The 18,909-nt window shown below is 38.0% G+C and overlaps 1 protein-coding gene across 2 annotated transcripts in view; it reads right to left on the reverse strand.

Annotated features, from left to right (window-relative positions):
* The window catches only part of TRPC6 (transient receptor potential cation channel subfamily C member 6), a 123,544-nt gene that overhangs the window by 11,700 nt on the left and 92,935 nt on the right, over positions 1-18,909 (reverse strand). For both annotated transcript variants that reach the window (XM_042456067.1, XM_042456068.1), the window contains exons 5-9: positions 10,013-10,229; positions 6,925-7,158; positions 3,712-3,976; positions 1,626-1,821; positions 165-368 (exon numbers count right to left, since the gene is read on the reverse strand). In XM_042456067.1, the coding sequence (XP_042312001.1) occupies positions 165-368; positions 1,626-1,821; positions 3,712-3,976; positions 6,925-7,158; positions 10,013-10,229 (1,116 nt within the window). The remainder of the gene's footprint in view (positions 1-164; positions 369-1,625; positions 1,822-3,711; positions 3,977-6,924; positions 7,159-10,012; positions 10,230-18,909) is intronic.

Raw genomic sequence — 18,909 nt, forward strand, 5'->3', positions numbered from 1 at the left:
CAGTTTATGCATGGGACACAAATAGGAGAAGCATGCAGGGGTGTGATAATCTTCCCTCTCCCTACCCCATCTTGCACTGATTTTCCCTACTTCACCCTAAATCAAGCATCATATACTTTTATTTACAACTTAAATACATTTTTGTGTATTTATAATGGAGTTACCTGATTCATCTCAGCATCTTCCTGAAAACCCTTTTTATGGCACATTAATAATTTATATATTAATTTCTTTATTCTGAGTGAGAGGTAAAGCAGAGATTTAGGGCTAGGCACTAAATTGAAAGGTACTGGGAGTGTTCTGCCCTCCTCAAAATAGGAGAACCATAGTTTTGCTCTTGCAAATTTCCATTCCACATCAGCATCATCCTGGAAGAAAAAGACAAAGGTCAGTGATAACATGAAATGGTAGAACCATGCAAGGATCTACGACCACAGAATCACAGAGCTGGAAGGGACCTCACATATATCTAGCTCAGCCACCTCTCAATCCAGGCAACCAACTATTAGAGCATTCTTGATAACCAGACATCTAGCTTCTTTTCTTATTATTTAAACCCATAAGTTCAAGAAGAGCTGAAATGTTAGGTTTAAATATTAATTTGTTTATACCTAATATTAGAACTTGAGCCATTAATATGTTGTCATTGGGTGGGACAGAATTTAGTTCAATGTGTTAATTCTTAAATAATTTATTAATTGAATTGTTACTTTTGAAGACACAATGGGAATTGTATGCTAAGATGTCAATGTTGCCCCCTAGTGGACACATTTAAAACTGGTTCCTTCAAATGTAGTATTCTTTTAAGTTTTAAACTGCTATCCTCAACCTGGCACTTTCCAAATTCCTTGGGCTGCATCTGCACTGCAGAAATAATGCAGTTTGATGCCGCTTTAACTTGTATGGCTCAATGTTATGGGATCCTTGGATTTGTAGTTTGTTGTGGCACCACAGCTCTCTGACAGAGAAGGCTAAATATCTCACAAAACTATCAATCCCAGGATTCCATATCAGTTGGAATTCAGCCATTACAGTTTAAGCAGTGTCAAACTGCATTAATTCTGCAGTGCAGACTGGGTCTTGTACTACAAATCCCACAATCTATGCAAAACTGTGGGTGTGGAGATGGGGTACAGGTCCCATTTTAACATTGCTTGTTGAGGGACAAGGCAGGTTAGAAGATAACCCATATGGAGCCCTGGTGGCGCAGTGGTTAAATGCCTGTACTGCAGCCATTCACTCGAAACCAGAAGGTTGCGAGTTCAAGACCAGCAAAAGGGCCCAAGCTCAACTCAGGCTTGCATCCTTCCGAGGAGGTCGCTAAAATGAGTACCCAGACTGTTGGGGGCAAATTAGCTTACTTGCTAATTAGCTTACTTGCTGTTCACCGCTATGATCTTTGGAATAGCGGTATATAAATAAAACATATTACAGTATTATTATTATAACCATATGAACCATATAAAGCCAAGGTTAGAAGATAATCATATGACTGAGAATTGAGATGGGTTTTGGGAACCAAAAAGTAAATGGCAAACAGGGCAAGAAAAATTGCAAAAGCTAAGCAAACATCAACATAAAACGTATAAAATAAAGATAGCAAAATATAATAAACAGATTTTTACCTCAATCTCCTGGAAAGAGCTGTTGATCATTGCAATAAGCATATTCAACAGAACAATAACCATGGTGACATTATAAACACCGTAGAGGACATAGCCAATGTTTTCAATAAATTTGTGCTTATAATTTATGACAACTGATTTTACTTCTGAGAGTCCAAATATTGCCCAGAACAATGTCTTGAAGCTTTCTTCTACTCTGAAAGAAAAATATCCACATGGGGTGAATAAAAAGTATGATAAAAGAGCTATACAATTGAATGTGTCAATATCAAGCTTCCTCTGGATTGATTCATGGTGAGGTAAAATCTGGTATGTCATGTTAACATTTAAAAATGTCAGCAATTTTGCATGTTCAAGAAGGTCATATCAAATTCTGATTTTGTGTAAAAAACCACTGGAGAAAATTTGTAGCATTTTGCAACAGATTTCTTAACGAAGGCATGGGGTTAGGAATTGTGTCAGTCCCATAACATAATACCATTCAGGGTCAGTAACAATGTTTTCAAAAATGTTGACATGTTTATGGTAAACTATTAATGGTTGGTTTTTCTGGCCCCTTTAAAATGTTTTGCCTTTTATTATACTAATATGGAGTTAAAACTTATCTGTAACTGGCTCAACTTGTTTGCCTGTATACGTCCAAATCTTCTCAACTATCCCCCACTTTACCTTTCATCTTGGTTTGGAGATGAAACTGCTGTCATCTATACTTCTGCTAGTCACAACAGACTTTTGGCCATTTCATTAAACAAAAGGACACAAAGTGGAAGGTTAAAGGTTTCTCACACGTTTATCTTAATGACAGTCCAGATTGGATGATACCAGTTCCTAACCAAAACAAATTATGGGGTGTTCTGTATTTATGTTGGGATATGATCGCATGGAAATAATCTACACATCCTGAATGTAACATTTTTCGAAGTACTACTTAAGCCTTAACCCTTTACATGGGTGTCTGCAGATTTGGGGCCAAGTGTACCAAATGTGTGGGAAGAAAAACCATGTTCTCACTCTCCATTTATGCAATTGTCTGATTCAGCCCACATATGAACATGCAAAATCACTAGTTTCAAGCAGGTCAATGAAAAGGTTAAATGAGTAATAAAAGTGCAAGAGAAATGTAATTCTACATATTTGAGAAGAGACACACACCATTATATATGCCAGTTCTCTAAGTAAGTCATTATATGGTCCAACCAGCACCACCCACACACATGGGATGAGGGAGGGAATCAAGAGACACCGAGATTTTTAGAGGGATATACTATACACAATCCAATACAGGGAGAGGCGGGATACAAATAAATATTAGTAGTAGTAGTATTGTACTTTTTTAAAAAAGAAAAAAAGAAAAAAACAAAGAGGAAAGGCAGCCCAGTTAGAACTGGACATGCTCAGTAAACATGGAATGCTAATTTGACATTTGGGAGGTAAGAAAAATGGGAAACCAAAGGAAATATTGAATGTAATAGAATATCCTGAGAAAAAGCATGGAAGACTGACTGGCTCTCTGAGAAAGAACATTTTGCTTTTTTAATATTAATACAAAGTGTTCGATACACACATACAAACAAGAAATTAACTGTGCAGTCAAATTAGCTTTATGCTAGCATTTTATAAATAAGAGCTGTAAACCTTTTCATTTCTGTAACGTAAAGAATACAAACAGGGCCACAAAGGTGTTCTTGTGGCAGTTTAGGGCTGTTATAGTTGTTTGCATGCAATGATAGCTCAACCTCTTGTCCCAGACCTGATAGTCTAATTAGTATAGACTTTCAGAGAATCCTCCTACCATGATTGTAATGAGCAAACTAAAGAAAAGTACCAATTACTGCTGCATCCATTCATGTAGAAGTACCTCTAGAATTACTTTACACTAAATTTGCTTGATATTTGAATGCATCACTACTACCAGCAATCAGAAAATATTACTGGGAAATCAATTCTACATCATTGCTACGCAGATGATGGGGAGGGATACTTACATTCTCCTCATCGTAAATCAATTGTACAATAGCTATTAGGCACAATCCAACTGAGTGCTTTCCAATAAAACCATCTACACATTTCAGCAACATTAACTTACGTAGTGAATGCTTCATTTTGTTTTGCTCCCAGGTAGTAAGAGTACAGATTAAACATTCCGATCATGAAGGCCACAAAAACCATGATAAATATGACCATGAACTTGAAAATGTCTTTCACAGTTCTACCAAGTGATATCTGCAGTGGTCCAAAGCTTTCATTGGCTGGCAGAATGTATGCGATTCTTGAGAAACTTAAAACCACAGCTATTGCGTACAGGCCTTCAGATATTATTTGAGGGTCAGATGGATCCCAGTCTATTCTTGCTGGAAAAAAAATACAAGAGTTTTGGTTTTAACATTTTTGAAATATAGGCCCCATATTTACCTGACCAAATACTAAGGCATACCATCCAATTGCCCTAATTTGGAAGGGACATCCCAGTTAATCCTCTCCTGTCTTACTGTTATTAAAAAGTCACAAGTGGTTGTTTTGCATAGAAATTGGCATTTTCTGTGCAGGAAACAGCTTTTTTTGTGTGGAAAATATTTCAGTACAGAAATATTAATTTCTGTTCAGAAAATGTTATAATTGGGGATTTATTCTGCATACAATTCACAGACAGTTGACTTTCATAGAAAACAACATTTTCTGTGTAGAAATTAATATTTCTGCACTGAAACAATATTTTCCATGCAAAGAGGATCCTGATTGCGGTGCAAAACAACCTGACGAAACATCAGGAAGAAACTCTTCTAGAACATAGCCTGAAAACCCCACACAAAACCATGGGAAGATTCTTATCAGTACAGGATTCTTCTTGTCACAGTTTCTCAATACTAAAAAACAACATGTTTTTCAATCTTTTTTTAAAAAATTTTTTTACATTCTTTCCATCCCTATATAACAGTAAAATCCTTGCTCATTCCATCTGCTCTTGCTATAGCTATTTTTGGATCAGCTGCAGCTTCTGTTAATAGTTTTAAAGAGTGTTGCTTATTTTCTGGTTAATAGTTGCTGGATTTTAATGCTCAATGATGGTTCATTAAAAGTGTTTTAATTTAATTTTATTATTATATAGGTATATGCTTTTGCTTTAGCACTGAATAACAGAATAAGGCATCATGATTTTTAAACCAATTACCCATTTCCCCATGTGCAATAAAGGAGGAACTGCTGTTTAAAAACTGTTCATATAATAAGGATGTGGAAGAGAGAGAGAGAGAGATTCAGGTGTTACTGTAGTATCTCCAGATTACTGAAAACCTCTTTATTTCATCCAGAGAAGCTGGATGATATACAAAAAGTTTGCATACCTTATTATTTATATATTTATTTGCTTTATATCTCAATTTATCTCATGTCTTAAGAACAATTTGCAGCAAGAGATGAAGAAGGATGGCTTTGAAGGCCCGCAGATTATTCCCCTTCCTCCCATTTAAAGCAATGGGAGCCTGACCTTTATTTCAACTGATAACCCTTTCCTCTGGCTAAACTTTTCTCCAGGGTATTCCTTTGATACAAATGCTTACAGAGATTTCTATGTCACTACAGAATGGTCTTCTTAACCTGAAATTCAAGCAGAACTATCTGTTTCTTCAGAGCTTGGAAAGTTACTTTTTAAAAGTAATTTATTCTGGTTGTTTATTATTGCACAATGTTTGAAAAGTAGCCTGTCACTATTGCTCATTCTGATTTGGAGAGGAAAGTAACTTATTACATTACTTACAGCTCTACTTGCTATTTTCCTATTGCTTCCCACTACTGTTGGAGAGGGAAAAAATCCTCTGGACTGATAAGAGAATGGCAAACAAATTGAGAATCAAAGAGTTGGAAGAGACCACAAGGGCCATCCAGTCCAACCCACTGCTGTGAAGGAATACACAATCAAAACACTCCCCAAAAAATGGCCATCCAGCTTCTGGTGAAAATCCTGCAAAGAAGGAGACTCCACCACACTCGGAGGCAGCATAATTCCCCTTGATGTGCCCTTTAAAAATAATTTTTGCAAGCAACTAGAAACTACTACACATTACATAAACAAAATAACATTTCTTTTGCATGTTACATTACTTTTGAAGAGGGACATTTTGCCATGTATGATGCACCAAAGTAACTAGTTACAGTTAACTACACTGCTTGCAATTTGTTACTTCCCAGGTCTGATCTATGGTAAGGTTGTACAAATGTTTTCAGTTCCGTGGAACTAGAACAGCCTCTCCCCAAATAGTGCTTTTCAAAATTGATGGACTACAAATTTGGAATGCCCTTCTGTGAGAAGCAAGGCTGGCCCTCTCTGTGCTTGCCTTTCTTCAGCAAGAAAAAATGGTTTTATTCAGGCAGGCTTTGAATGTATGATGATGTGCTGGCTTTTATATGGAGTGTTAGTTATATGGGGTGGGTATTGTGGTTTTAGTGTGGTTTTAATGTTTGTAATTTTATATTGTTTTTAGCTGATGTTGCTAGAATTTTTATTTGTGAGCTGTCTTGGGTCCCTTTCTGGGAGAAAGGCGGCATAGAAACCAGATAAATAAATAAATTCCCACCATCCCCAGCCAATACAGGGAAGGCCATACTAGCAGGGGGTATATTATCTGTAGTCTCACACATCTGGAGGAAGGAGAAAAAGAGAACATAAGTATATTCTACTAATTTAAAAAAAAAGAATTGCAGGAAAAGAAGTCTAGCCAGAGCAAAGAGCTGCCAAGGGAAAGAAGGGGTAGGGCCCCTATTCCTTTAATAGTTGTGCAGAAGAGGGAGTTTCAACAGGTGTTGCTTAGAAGAATTTTAACTCACTAGCAGGTGTTGCTTAGAAGACAAGAAACACCTGCGGAAATTCCCTTTTCTGTTGTTGTTAACTGCCTTCAGGTAGACCTCGACTCATGTTGACCCTGTGAATGATACATCTCCAAGAGATCCTATCCTCCACCGCTGGCCTCCTTGACTGAGTCCATCCATCTGGTATGTGGTCTTCCTCTTTCCCCACTGCCCTCTTCAACACAACTATTAAAGGTACAGGAGCCCTGTTCCTTATTTCACCTGGCAATCCTAGCCAAATTCACTTCCATTAGGAGTGAAAGAACATTATAAGCACCTGAAGGAAACATTTTACATTGCATGGATTTTAATATATAAATATTCAAAAATCCATATAGAATGTAAATCAGGAAAACAAACCCACCTTGCATTTCATTTATATAGACTAACCCGTTGAAACTAATTAAACTAGCATAATTCTTAGGTCTATAAAACAGAACTCTCCATATAGACTCACCCAAAGTGTAGTATTTTATGTTTGGCTGCAACGTTGCACTTGATAAGTTTGTCAAGTCTGTATCAGCATCAACAATGTTCTGGGCTCTGGAAGCATGCCAAAAGGCCATAAACCTTGCAATGAATGAAGCTGCAAAAATAGCTAGCATACCAAAATCTAGCATATTCCACAACTCAAACAGGTATTCCTTGGGACCTTGAGACCAAATTTCTTTACATTCAGACCATATCATACCTGAAGTAAGGAAGGAGAGATCATACATGATAGATTTCAACTTTATACCCTTTTGTTAGGTACATGAAGACATTTTCATTCCAACAGGCTTTTAGGAGTAAACATTTTTTTAAAAACAGGCTTTTGAGAGGGTACAGTATTGTTTTAAGTTGAACCATTTTAAACTGCTTTTTATGCTTTTTAAAGGCTTGTTTTAGATTATTTCAATGTTGTTAATAGCTTAATTCTGTTTTACTGTTGACATTTTGCATATTTTAACTATATTGCAATCATTTTAGTTTATGTTCCCTTGAATCTCAATCTTGGAGAAAAAAGATGGTATGAATAATGATGATGATGATCATAACAAGAAGAGATCTTGTAGCACCTTTGAGACTAACTGAAAGAAAGAAATTGGCAGCATGAGCTTTCAGAAACTTGAGCTTACTTCCTAACATGCATCTGAGGAAGTAAGCTCAAGTTTACAAAAGCTCATGCTACTAACTACCAGTCCATGTTCTGAAACCTAACCATCAACTGCACCATTTTGTTTGCACTGCCAGGCCTGGAAGCCAAGCATTGCTGTGGATGATTGAGTTGAACTGAACTCAGTGATAACATGTGAAGAGAAAGAGAGGGATACATCAATGAAAACTGGAAAGGGAAGCTTTGAAGAATCAGCTTCAAGTTCTTCTAATATTCTATTATTCATGAACTGTGGGTTTTTTTGGTAGAGCTCTTTTAAACCTAATATTTACTTTATTATTGATCACCCTGAAACTCCTCGCCATGACCTTCTTTTAAAAAAAAACCTGTTTGTTATGGTTTGCTGTACAGTAAACGAACAGTGGCAGTTCCATATCATTCTATTCCAGGAGATAGAGGCTATGCAGACCGGCATCTTTGGCTGGCCTGGGGGAAGAGTCAGGGCATGGCGACTAAACTCCCCGACACTGCCTTCAAGCTGGTGTGACACCACAAGCAACACCACATGGTGTGCGGCATCACAGCACTCTTCTGGGGCTGCATTTAGCTGAAGCACCACCGAAGGAGCATCATAAAGCTGTGGCACCAGTAGCAGTGATGCCAGTGGCTACAATGCCAGATCAGGGCCACAGGATGCAGCTGCCGTGGCCCTGATGTGGTGAAGACGGAGGCAGCTTGCAGGCCACCCCTTCAGGGGCAGTCTGCACAGACCCTTAGTCTGAACCTTAAAGATCTCTAAAGCTGCATCTGCACTGCAGAAATTCTCCAGGATGATTCCACTTTAACTGCCATGGTTCAGTGCTATAGAATCCTCGGATCTGTAGTTTGTTGTGGCACCAGAGCTCTTGGACAGAAACTACAATTCCAAGAATTCCATAACATTGAGCCATGGTCCTTAAAGTGGAGTCAACCTGGATTCTTTCTACAGTGTGGATGAAGCCTAAGCGAGTGAACCCTATACTCAAGTTGGGAGGGTTCATCCCCTTTCTGGTTGGAAAGAGCCACTAGCTGCCACTGAGGATAAGGAAAGGAGCTAATGAGGAAGGGGAAAATGGGAGATGAAGTATAGCAGCCTTACTTTCTTCTGCACTGTATGTGTATATGCCTTCAAGTCGCTTGTCAACTTAGGATAGCCCTATGAATATCATAGTTTTCTTAGGCAAAAAATACTCATAGGTGGTTTTGTCAGTTCCTTCTTTTGTAATATAGCCCACATCACCCAGTATTTATTGGTGGTTTCCCATGTAAGTACTAACCAGGGCTGACCCTGCTTAGATTCCAAGATAAGATTAAATTTACCTTCATGGTAAATGTTAAAAGTACAGCACCAATCTCTGGTTTGCCATGTAGCAACCTAACTATGCATTTTAGTTCTGTTCATTTCAGATGAATGAATATGTGTCATAACAAAGTTTTATGTCTGTGATTATTTCATATCTTTTATAATTTATTATATTTTACAGTCTTCACTCATTTCTTTTCATTTCATACAGATCTTGTTTCATTTAATTTTTATTACATTTTGTATTAAGCTCCTACAGTACAACATTTAATTATCTGGAAAGGTATCTCTTACTAAGTCAACTTTCTCTGATGTTGCATATTAGTATCCTCCAATACTCTGAGAATATTTTAATATGCTCATCAGTGTTGTGTTATTTATCTTGCCTGTAACAGACAGCTCTCTTTTTTAAAACAAAAATTATCAGCTAAAAAAATTCTAATTCTTATTTTGATACATAGCCTGAAATGAAATAATGTTGGTTCCACTCGATGTGTGTTATTAATTCATTATTTGGATACTTTGAAAATAATAATTTTTTCACATAAGGCTCTGGAGGGGAAGGAAGATGTACTACCTTCTATATCTATATCGAGAGTAATACATGTAGACATTGAAACTTGAACTCTTTTTTCTAAGCTTCTGAAATGTAAATTACAAATGAATTAATAACAACATGTCACTAGAAAGAGACAGGATGTTTTAAGATGTGACTGTCAAATGTTTAAATTTGGGCTGAATTGTGTATTCAATGTTCAAATCAGTGGCAGCTGTGTTGGGGAATCAGGTTAATTTGTATAGGATCCAATTGAGAAAGCATTTATTGCTGTGAACAGTAGATCATCTGATATAATCAAGCATTCTGAACAATGTCCTCCTTTGGTGCTTTAACACATAACTGTATGAGTGGACAAAACCCCACTAAGAGGAAAAAAGTTATGCTCATTTTGCAGACCCAATTTTCACATTAGATATGCAGAAATGAATGAGAAATTGGAGAGGAAAATCTTTCACTTTGTATCTCATGTGTTGCCATTACAAAATTAATCTAAGACATGCATTCATGTGCTCGGGTTATAAAACATAATTTAGAGGAAAGGGTTTTACCTATTACCCACGAGATAATAAGCAGCTCCATCCATGAGAAGCATGATGTTTTCATCCTGAACAGCTGCTTTCCACCATCTACATTGGTTTCATTAGGCTTCAGCTTGGTGCCATCAAACCTATCTGCTGCATTCATGACCAATAGCCCAAGAAAAATGGTAAAAGAGGCTGCATGTGCCACAAACTTCATGAAGGGTCCACGCATTATCCTACCCAACTGCAAAAAATTAAAATTAAATTTGCATCACATTCTTGCAAGGCACATATGTGATAAAGTAGCAGCTAGCAAAAAGAACCAACAGCCAGATATCTGGCATAAACAGGAAGAGGTGCAGTGTGTAAAACAATTACCTCCTGATGCAAATTTTAATTACCCTTTTACAGTTTTCTAGACCTATGTACTATCTGTGTGCCATTCAAACCACTCAGGTACTTAAGGATTACCAGAGCCAGGGGAAAAAATCTTTTTCTGACTATAGCTCCCAGAATCCAGTGGCTTTGTGGCTGGGGAATTCTAGGAACTGTGATGTAAAATGTAACTTCTTCAAGCTCTGATAGTTACAGGCTTAATAGGAGACTAGAAAGTGGCAATGCTATGTTTTCCCAGAGACACAGAAATGGCTGCTTATTTAATTAAAGTATTTCTGTATTCCACTTCCAGGCAAAGACTCTCAAGGTGGTTTACAGAATAAGATGTTAAAGCAAAACATGTTAAGGAGATGATAAAAAGTCTGAGCTACAATTAACAAAGCTGAACTTCAAAACAGCTACTGCAGTAAATGGGGAGGGGGACACAGTATAAAATATGTGTCTCCATTCAGTTAAAGGCAGCATGGGAATACTAGATCTTTAAGGCTCATTTACAAACAGATACATGTGCATTCTCAAGAAGGGCATTCCACATGGAGGGGACACCACAGAAAAGACCCACTGAATCTGGCCGCACCCATCTCCCTCCATAGCTATGTCCAGACAAAATTCTTCTGTGTGTTCTATGAGATCATCCTATACAGTATAAATATAGAAAACCTGAATTCATCTTTTGTCAGCTGGAACTGTATGTAAAGACCCGGATACCTACAGAGCTTCAAAAATAGTACAAATCCCAGAATTCCCCAGAGGGTGGTATGTGTGTGCTAAGGTTTCATAATACTAGTATTATGGATGAGTATTATTAGTACTATGGATGGCATGAGTAGGTGACTCACAGCTCTTCCACACTGCAGAAACAAAGCAATTTGTCACCACTTTAACTGTCATGGCTCCATCCTGTGGAATTCTGGGATCTGTAATTTGGAGAGATATTCAACCTGGTCTGTCAGACAGGTCTGGTGCTTCACCAAACTACAAATCCCAGGATTATATAAGATAAGAATCGTGACAGTTAAAGTGGTGTCAAACTGCTTTATTTCTGCAGTGTGGGTACATCATTAATGAATGAAATATTAACTTCAAAACCCAATATTTTTCTAGCAACCTACACTGCTCACCTTCCTATTCCATATGAAATGTACTCACACAGCACACAAATCCTGAAATGTTAAAAAAAAATCAGTTTATACAAGCCAGTAGACATATAGGAATAATAATACACAACTATACAAGAAGGTATTTTTGGTTTACTTTCATAAGAACCTCAAAGGTGTTCTTATTCCAGTCTGCATTTGGAAAATGTTATGGAGCTTTGTTTTACAAAATATTTATCTGTTGCTCTCACTTTTACTGTTAGGTTAATCCTAATGTTTTAATACTGTTTGCATAATCTGAAGTTTTATGATATTATAGTTCTAGTTTTCTTTTATATACATAAAACAGCACTGTGAGAGTACAAACCAGGGTGGAAATCACAGATGGGGTTGGCCTGTAACTCTCAGTATTTTTCATCATTCACTAATATAGCTAGGAATGCTGTGAGTTGAAGTTTAACTACATCCCATCCTGGTGTAGACCTTATCACAGCCAGCTGCTCGCTTGTAGGCTTCCTAAGCACAACATCTGGGCAGCGTTACTGTCCTGAATTTCATGGGTGCTTGCTTCAGGTTTGAATATTGTGCAGCCTGTCCTCTTGGTTTAGGCTCTGGCCCCATACAGACAGGCCAAAATAAAGCTGCTTTGAGTCACTTTGGAGGTATGCTGTTTAAATGATGCATGAGTACTAAATGTCCGGAAGTTACCCCAAAGCTGCACTCCTGTCCTTAGGACTGGATCGTGGCTTTGGCACAGCTTACAGCCTCTTCGGGCCATAGATACCTCCCCCACTTTTTTGTTCCAGACAAGCAAAGACTTTTCTCACAGACATTTGATGAGTGATTATATAAAGTCCATCTTACACAACATGCTGGATATTACTAATCACTGTGCAGGTGTGTGTGTATGTTGATATTTGTTTTAACCTGGTTTTCCTGATTGTTTAATTGTTCACTTTTGTATTTTGTGGAATTTAAACAATGTTTTTTTAATTGTTGTAAGCCACTTTGGGCCGTAGTCTGGCAAGAAGGAGGGATATAAATAAATATAATAAACAGGCATATGGTAATTAACTGTAGACAAGAATTATTAGAATGGTTTAAGTATATATGCTACACTTTATTGTTACATTGTTATATGTTTTTATACTGTTTTAAATTATTGGTATTACAATATGATACCTAATCTTTTCTTTCATTTATTAAGGCTTTTAACTGTATCCTGTTTTAACCTTGTTGCTAAGTTTCCTTGGATCCCTACTTAGGAGAAAGGCAGGATATCAATAAAAGTATAGTGTCTAGATCAAGGGACGTACTGTATATACTCGTGTACAAATCGACCTCATTTATAAGTTGAAGGAAGGCTTCAGGGTCAAAATGATGGATTTTTATATGACCCTTGGATAAGTCGGAGGCAAATTTACAGCGCTTTATAAATAAAGGCTAATAATAATAATAATAATAATAATAATAATAATAATAATAATAAAACTTAAGGGGCTATAACAAAGGATGGAAAGGGGAAAATATCACTTCTGTCCCTACTTCTCCTTATCTGGACCTCCCAAGTGCTGGAGGAGAGGTTTTAGTATTGGATTGAGAAGAGAAGCAAGTGGAAGGAAATGGGGTGTCTCTTTGATGGGAAAAGAACGCTTGCAAATTGGATTGGGAACTAAGGCAAGTGGTGTTAAATTGGGAGTTGCTTCCATGGGAAGAGAAGCCTTGCAGATCAAACTGGGAAGTAAAGCAAGTGGTGTTAAATGAGGAGTTTATTCCATGGGAAGAGAAGCCTTGCAGATCGGACTGGGAAAGGAAGGAAATGGTGTTAAATGAGGAAGAGAAGCCTTGCAAATCGGACTATGAACCTCTTTCACACACAAACACACACACAGAGAGAAAAACACATGCCTCAAGGCACCAAGCGTGGGGCATCAGGCTTGCTTGTTTCAGGACTTTTCTAAGTAGTCTTAATGTACTTAATGGACCTGTATATAAGTCAACTCAGAATTTTAGGGTAAATTTTGGGGCATACCTTTCTCTACTTATAGTCGAGTATATATGCTAATAGTGCCTCACCTGGAATACTGTGTCCATTTCTGGGCAAAACAGTTCAAAAAGGGTGTTGAAAACCTGGAGCATGTCCAGAGGAGGGCGACCAAAATGGTAAAGGGACTGGAAACCATGCCCTATGAGGAGACACTTAGGGAACTGGGGATGTTTAGCTTGGAGAAGAGATGGTTAAGAGATGATATAGCCCTGTTTAAGTATTTGAAGGGTTGTCATAATGAGGATGGAGCAAGCTTGTTTTCTGCAGCTCCAGAGAATAGGATATGGAGCAATGGATGCAAACTACAGGAAAAGAGATTCCACCTCAACATTAGGAAGAACTTCCTGACAGTAAGGGCTGTTCGACAGTGGAACACACTCCCTTGGAGAGTGGTGGAGTCTCCTTCTTTGGAGGTTTTTAAACAGAGGCTGGATGGCCATCTGTCGGGGATGCTTTGATTGCGATTTCCTGCATGGCAGGGGGTTGGACTGGATGGCCCTTGTGGTCTCTTCCAGCTCTATGATTCTATATAAATTACTTAAATTAATTGATTTTAATTTAATTAAAAATATTGCTAGTAGCCTAGAAGTGTAGCCCAACAGACTCTGAAGACTGGATTATGGATCTCAGGGACCATTCTATTAATAATAGAATATTTATAAGTAATATTAATTTTCTTAGTCTACAATGCAGACTTACTCCATGTGCTAACATATAAGTAAGCAACCCAAAGTAAAGCTGGAAATTGAAGTTCTTGAATAAAGTGACTAACATTTAGTCTTAATTTCTAAAATTAAATTTCCAAGTTACTGTGTGAAGGGCACTATTAAGAATCTGAGTTGCTTTAAAAAAGATAATTACATGAGGAAATAATAGGAGGGTAGAGCAATATACTAATATTAGTATCTCAAAAGAAATTTAAATTATTTGTGAAACAGTAAGTGGCTAAAGCTAAAATTAGTAGATGAACACTGTCAAGGGTCAGAAAATCCAATTGATGGGCAGATTGGTCTCTGATAGCCCCATTAGAAGTAACTCCCTCAGTCTTATCCTCTGTCCAAAAGCTAAAGGAGACTCTGCCTTACTCAAAAGTACATTCCATTGAATTCCATTGAACTTACTCCCCAATATGTTTGTTTAGGCAGCCTTAAAATAGTTTTGCCTTACTTTTTAAAAATTATCAGTTAGCCCTTTCAGTCACATAATGATCACTTTTCACAGTAAAGCTCCTTTTTAAAGCTTCCAAGAGGATGGTTAAAGACAGGAGTGATTAAAATGCACTTTGAAAACAATATAAACAAAATACCTTGGCAGTGTTTTCTTCTCAAATTGATTATCTGCCTCTGCTCACATCCAGAGACAGAGGCATTGGTGCTAGAGAGGGGGGAGCAAGCAAATATAGATACAGTACTGGAAAGAAGGAGGAATATAAAAGAAAACCAAGTGACTAACAGAATTAAGTGGCCACAGAATTGTAAGAATTTGAAGCAACATGGTATTGTGACATCTTCAAGGCTAAACAAATTTATTGTAGCAAGAGCTTTTAAAAGCGAGGTTCTAATTCACTCAGTATGTGGAGTGACCTGTGAGGCTGAATCTCAATTCTGGAGCCCTGGGTACAAGGAATGGGCATGTAAATCCTGTACTATTTTATCCTTGCATGCAAACATAACTATAATTTTCTCCCTGTTGTGGGAAAAGCAATATTTCTGTACAGTGTTCTCCCCCTATTTGTGCATTCTTAAGTGTTCCTGAAGATTTTTCTGTGCACAAAAACCCATAGGTTTTCTGGTGCAAAATCCACATTTCCTGCACAGGAAACCTATTTTCCATATAGAAAAATATGTAGGAAGTATCTGTTGTACAAAACCCCCCATGTTTTTCCCTAGAAAAATCCTGTAGAACACTTCAAAATGCTTGTCTATAAGGAGAACACTGTAGAAAAGTCTTGCTGCTCAATTTATTTTTCCTGACACATTTCCCCAGCTGTTGGGAAACCCATTTTTCAGATGGGAAACAAGAGAAAATGCGAAAGAGATGAGTAGACAATCTTGTCAAGGGAAAATGTTTATCTTTAGTGTGTGTGTAATGTGGTGTGTTGTATTTTTTTTAAAAACATATATTTTAAAAAAACTATGGGCCTGAACAGATAAGCCAAAATAACGCCGCTTTGGGTCACTTTGGAGGTATGCTGTTTAAATGCTGCATATGTCCTAAAAGGCTGGAAACAGCTAAGGAATGGAGCACAGCTTCTGGCCTCTTAAGATGTGTGTGTCATTTAAACAGCATACTTCCAAAGTGAGCTGAAGCAGCTTTATTTTGGCCCGTCTGTTCAGGCCCTATGTTGTAAATATATTCTTAGTGTTTTTAGTAGTTTTAACCATGTTTTTAATAAATAGTGATATTTAATTCTCCTTTAACTTTTGCTATCAATGTTTTAATGGTTGTTGTTTAAACTACTGCCAAAATCCGACCATATCTCTCCGCCACTACTGCCAAGATCCTGGTCCATGCCCTAGTGGTCTCACGACTTGGTTACTGTAACATCCTCCTGACTGGGCTTCCTCTTTCTCACCTCCGTCCTTTAATCTCTGTCCAGCATTCAGCTGCACGCATTATCACATCCGCCCACAGCTCTGATCACATCTGTCCTGTGTTGGCATCCTTTCAATGGCTCCCACTCCCTTTCCATATTCAGTACAAGCTCCTGCTGTCGACGTTTAAAGCCCTCCATCGGCTGGCCCCTCCTTACTTATCAGACCTAATTTCTCCTCACCTTCCCACTAGGGCCCTCCGTTCTGGTAGTCAAGATCTGCTGTCCCAGCCCAGGATTTCCTCTGCCCCATCTCGGATTCGCCCCTTTTCACTTGCCACCCCTCACTCCTGGAACCTTCTTCCCCTGCAAGCAAGAGCCATCACTTCTTTAACCAGCTTCAAAACGGAGCTGAAGACCATCCTGTTCAGAGAAGCGTTCCCAGGCATTGCATAACTGTCACTTGCTATTTGATGTTCTTTTGTTGCCTGTTTTATTGAATCATTTCCTGTATTGCTATGTATTTTATATGTATTATCCTACTAGAGAGGCAGGCTAACTCCAACAGGCCTCCCTGGAAGAAGTTTACCCATCCATTAAGAAGCCAATCCAGTCCATCTGCCTTGGTCCAGGCCTCGGAGGTAGAGAAGAACTGCTGGCCCTCATCCCCTTCCCCTCCACCACTCCCTTCTCCTTTTGTGTTGTGTCTTTTTAGATTGTAAACCTGAGGGCAGGGAACTGCCTAATTAAAAGATTGTATGTACAGCGCTGTGTAAATTTACTGTGCTTTATAAATAAAGGTTAATAATAATAATAATACTGCCTTGGATCTCATTTTGGGATAAGGCAGAATACCAATGCAATTAATATAATGTATTGGCACTAGAGGCAGTATGCCTCTAAATACCAGTTTCTAGGGAGCATAAGTGGGAGGGTGTTGTTGCATTCACATCCTTGGTTGCGGAGTTCCTGGTTGGACATTGTAGGATCAGAATGCTGGACCAGGTTGGTTTTAAGTCAGATGCACTAGAATTCTTATGTTCTTCCATTGATGATCCTTTGTTAAACTTTATTTTAAAATAAAGACAATAAATATAGTAAGTGGTTTGCAGGACTGTGAGCAAACGTTGTGCTTATGTTCTCTTCCCTCCTTTTTTCCTTCCCTCTGCCTCATTTCTGTGGGGAGGATGTATTTCTTCTTTGAATCAAACCAATATTTATTGTGATATCCACATTATAAAACTGCAGTTTGAGAAAATATTTCACCATCGACCCACAATTTGCAATCCTAGTTGGATGGGGCTGCTTAAACCACAGTATTCTATATCAATTGTAATGAACTGTACTTTGCATTTATTAATAAGAGACATGCATGAAAGATAAAGAGAAATGGGGAAAGAGGTGTGCACACACTAAGCTCTCATATACAATGTTTAGAACTACTGATCTTACTGCTCCTAGAGTTGAGGATATGGGTGGCAACAATAAATAGGATCTGAACACACTTCATATTGCCCATAAAAGGCAACAGGCTGATTTAGTAACTGAATAAAAGAAGAATTATTTCAAGGCTGCCTGTGAGAAGACAAAGCCTTGGCCCATACATGGAGACATAGGTGTTTATCAGACGAGCTCTTAAAGAGGTACTATTCCAGTGTGACTCCTCTAGCTGCCTCCTGTTGCATGCTGGGATTGGCAGTTTTAAGGAGGGGTATTTAGAATTCTCAGGCAGAGAAGTTCAGCTCCTTAAAACTGCCAATCCCAGCATGCAACAGGAGGCTGCTAGAGGAGTCACACTGGAATAGTACCTCTTTAAGAGCATAGTGTGATAAACATCAGAGATGAAATTCAGAGGAACAGCATGAGCCTATTATCTCTATCAAAGAGACATTTTAAATTCCCTATCTTCAAGCAGAAGGACCATATGAAGCCAGCCTCTGTGCTATCAAACATTTGTGTGGAAGCATCTGTTCACACTGTTGATTATCAGCATGAGAAAAGATGAAGCAAAATAATTGAGTGTTAGAGAGAATTGCCTTGTGTTAGTTTGGACTGTTGGCTGGTCATGTGAATTGGCAGCAGAGTTTTCAACAGGAATCTTTTCCAATCCTATTTGGATATGTCAGGCACTGAATCTGAGATGCTCTGCAGAAAATGCTCTACCGTCAACCTACTGCCCCCTGACACGCAGTGGGATAGATTTTCATGGACAAAAGCCTACTTCATTAGAAACAGAATAATCATGCCAAACATACTTTTGCTGATAAACACTTATGCCATAATAAAAAAAAATTTAAAAACCAATTAGTCCTTTTATGTTTACTGAACCAAACATAAGACTTGGTAATAATTTTACTGAACTTCCACTGAACTTCAATGTAAATGTTTGCACTGGTAAATTTGCTTGCAATGACATGTAGTATTACTGCCATACTAGCATAACATCATTTTTGTGATGCTTCTGTCATAACATTTGATGCTCTAGGGCTTAAACAGATTTGTCATATCAAAACAAGTCTTAGCTTCAAGCTGTCTTATTTTCAATAACATTACAAACAAATTCTCTAGTTTAACAGACTTATGGTTTGAAATGACAGTGTGTGTGAGAGTGTGTGTCTGTGTGTATGTAAAGCTAATGCATAGCACAGATGCAAAAATAATAGAAATGCTGTCTTTTGGACACATCCCCCCCTCCCCATTTCCTGCTATTATCACAAATTAAAAACAAAATGTAGTTAACCTATTGGCTGAAATCCTATTGCTATCCTGCTCCCAACTAGAGAGCAACCATTGAATCAATGGAATTTATCTATGTGTTGATTCTCATTCAACAACTGAATGTGCCTAGTCT

This window comes from Sceloporus undulatus, chromosome 3 (assembly GCF_019175285.1).
Source record: "Sceloporus undulatus isolate JIND9_A2432 ecotype Alabama chromosome 3, SceUnd_v1.1, whole genome shotgun sequence".
Classification (NCBI taxonomy): Eukaryota; Metazoa; Chordata; class Lepidosauria; order Squamata; family Phrynosomatidae; genus Sceloporus; species Sceloporus undulatus.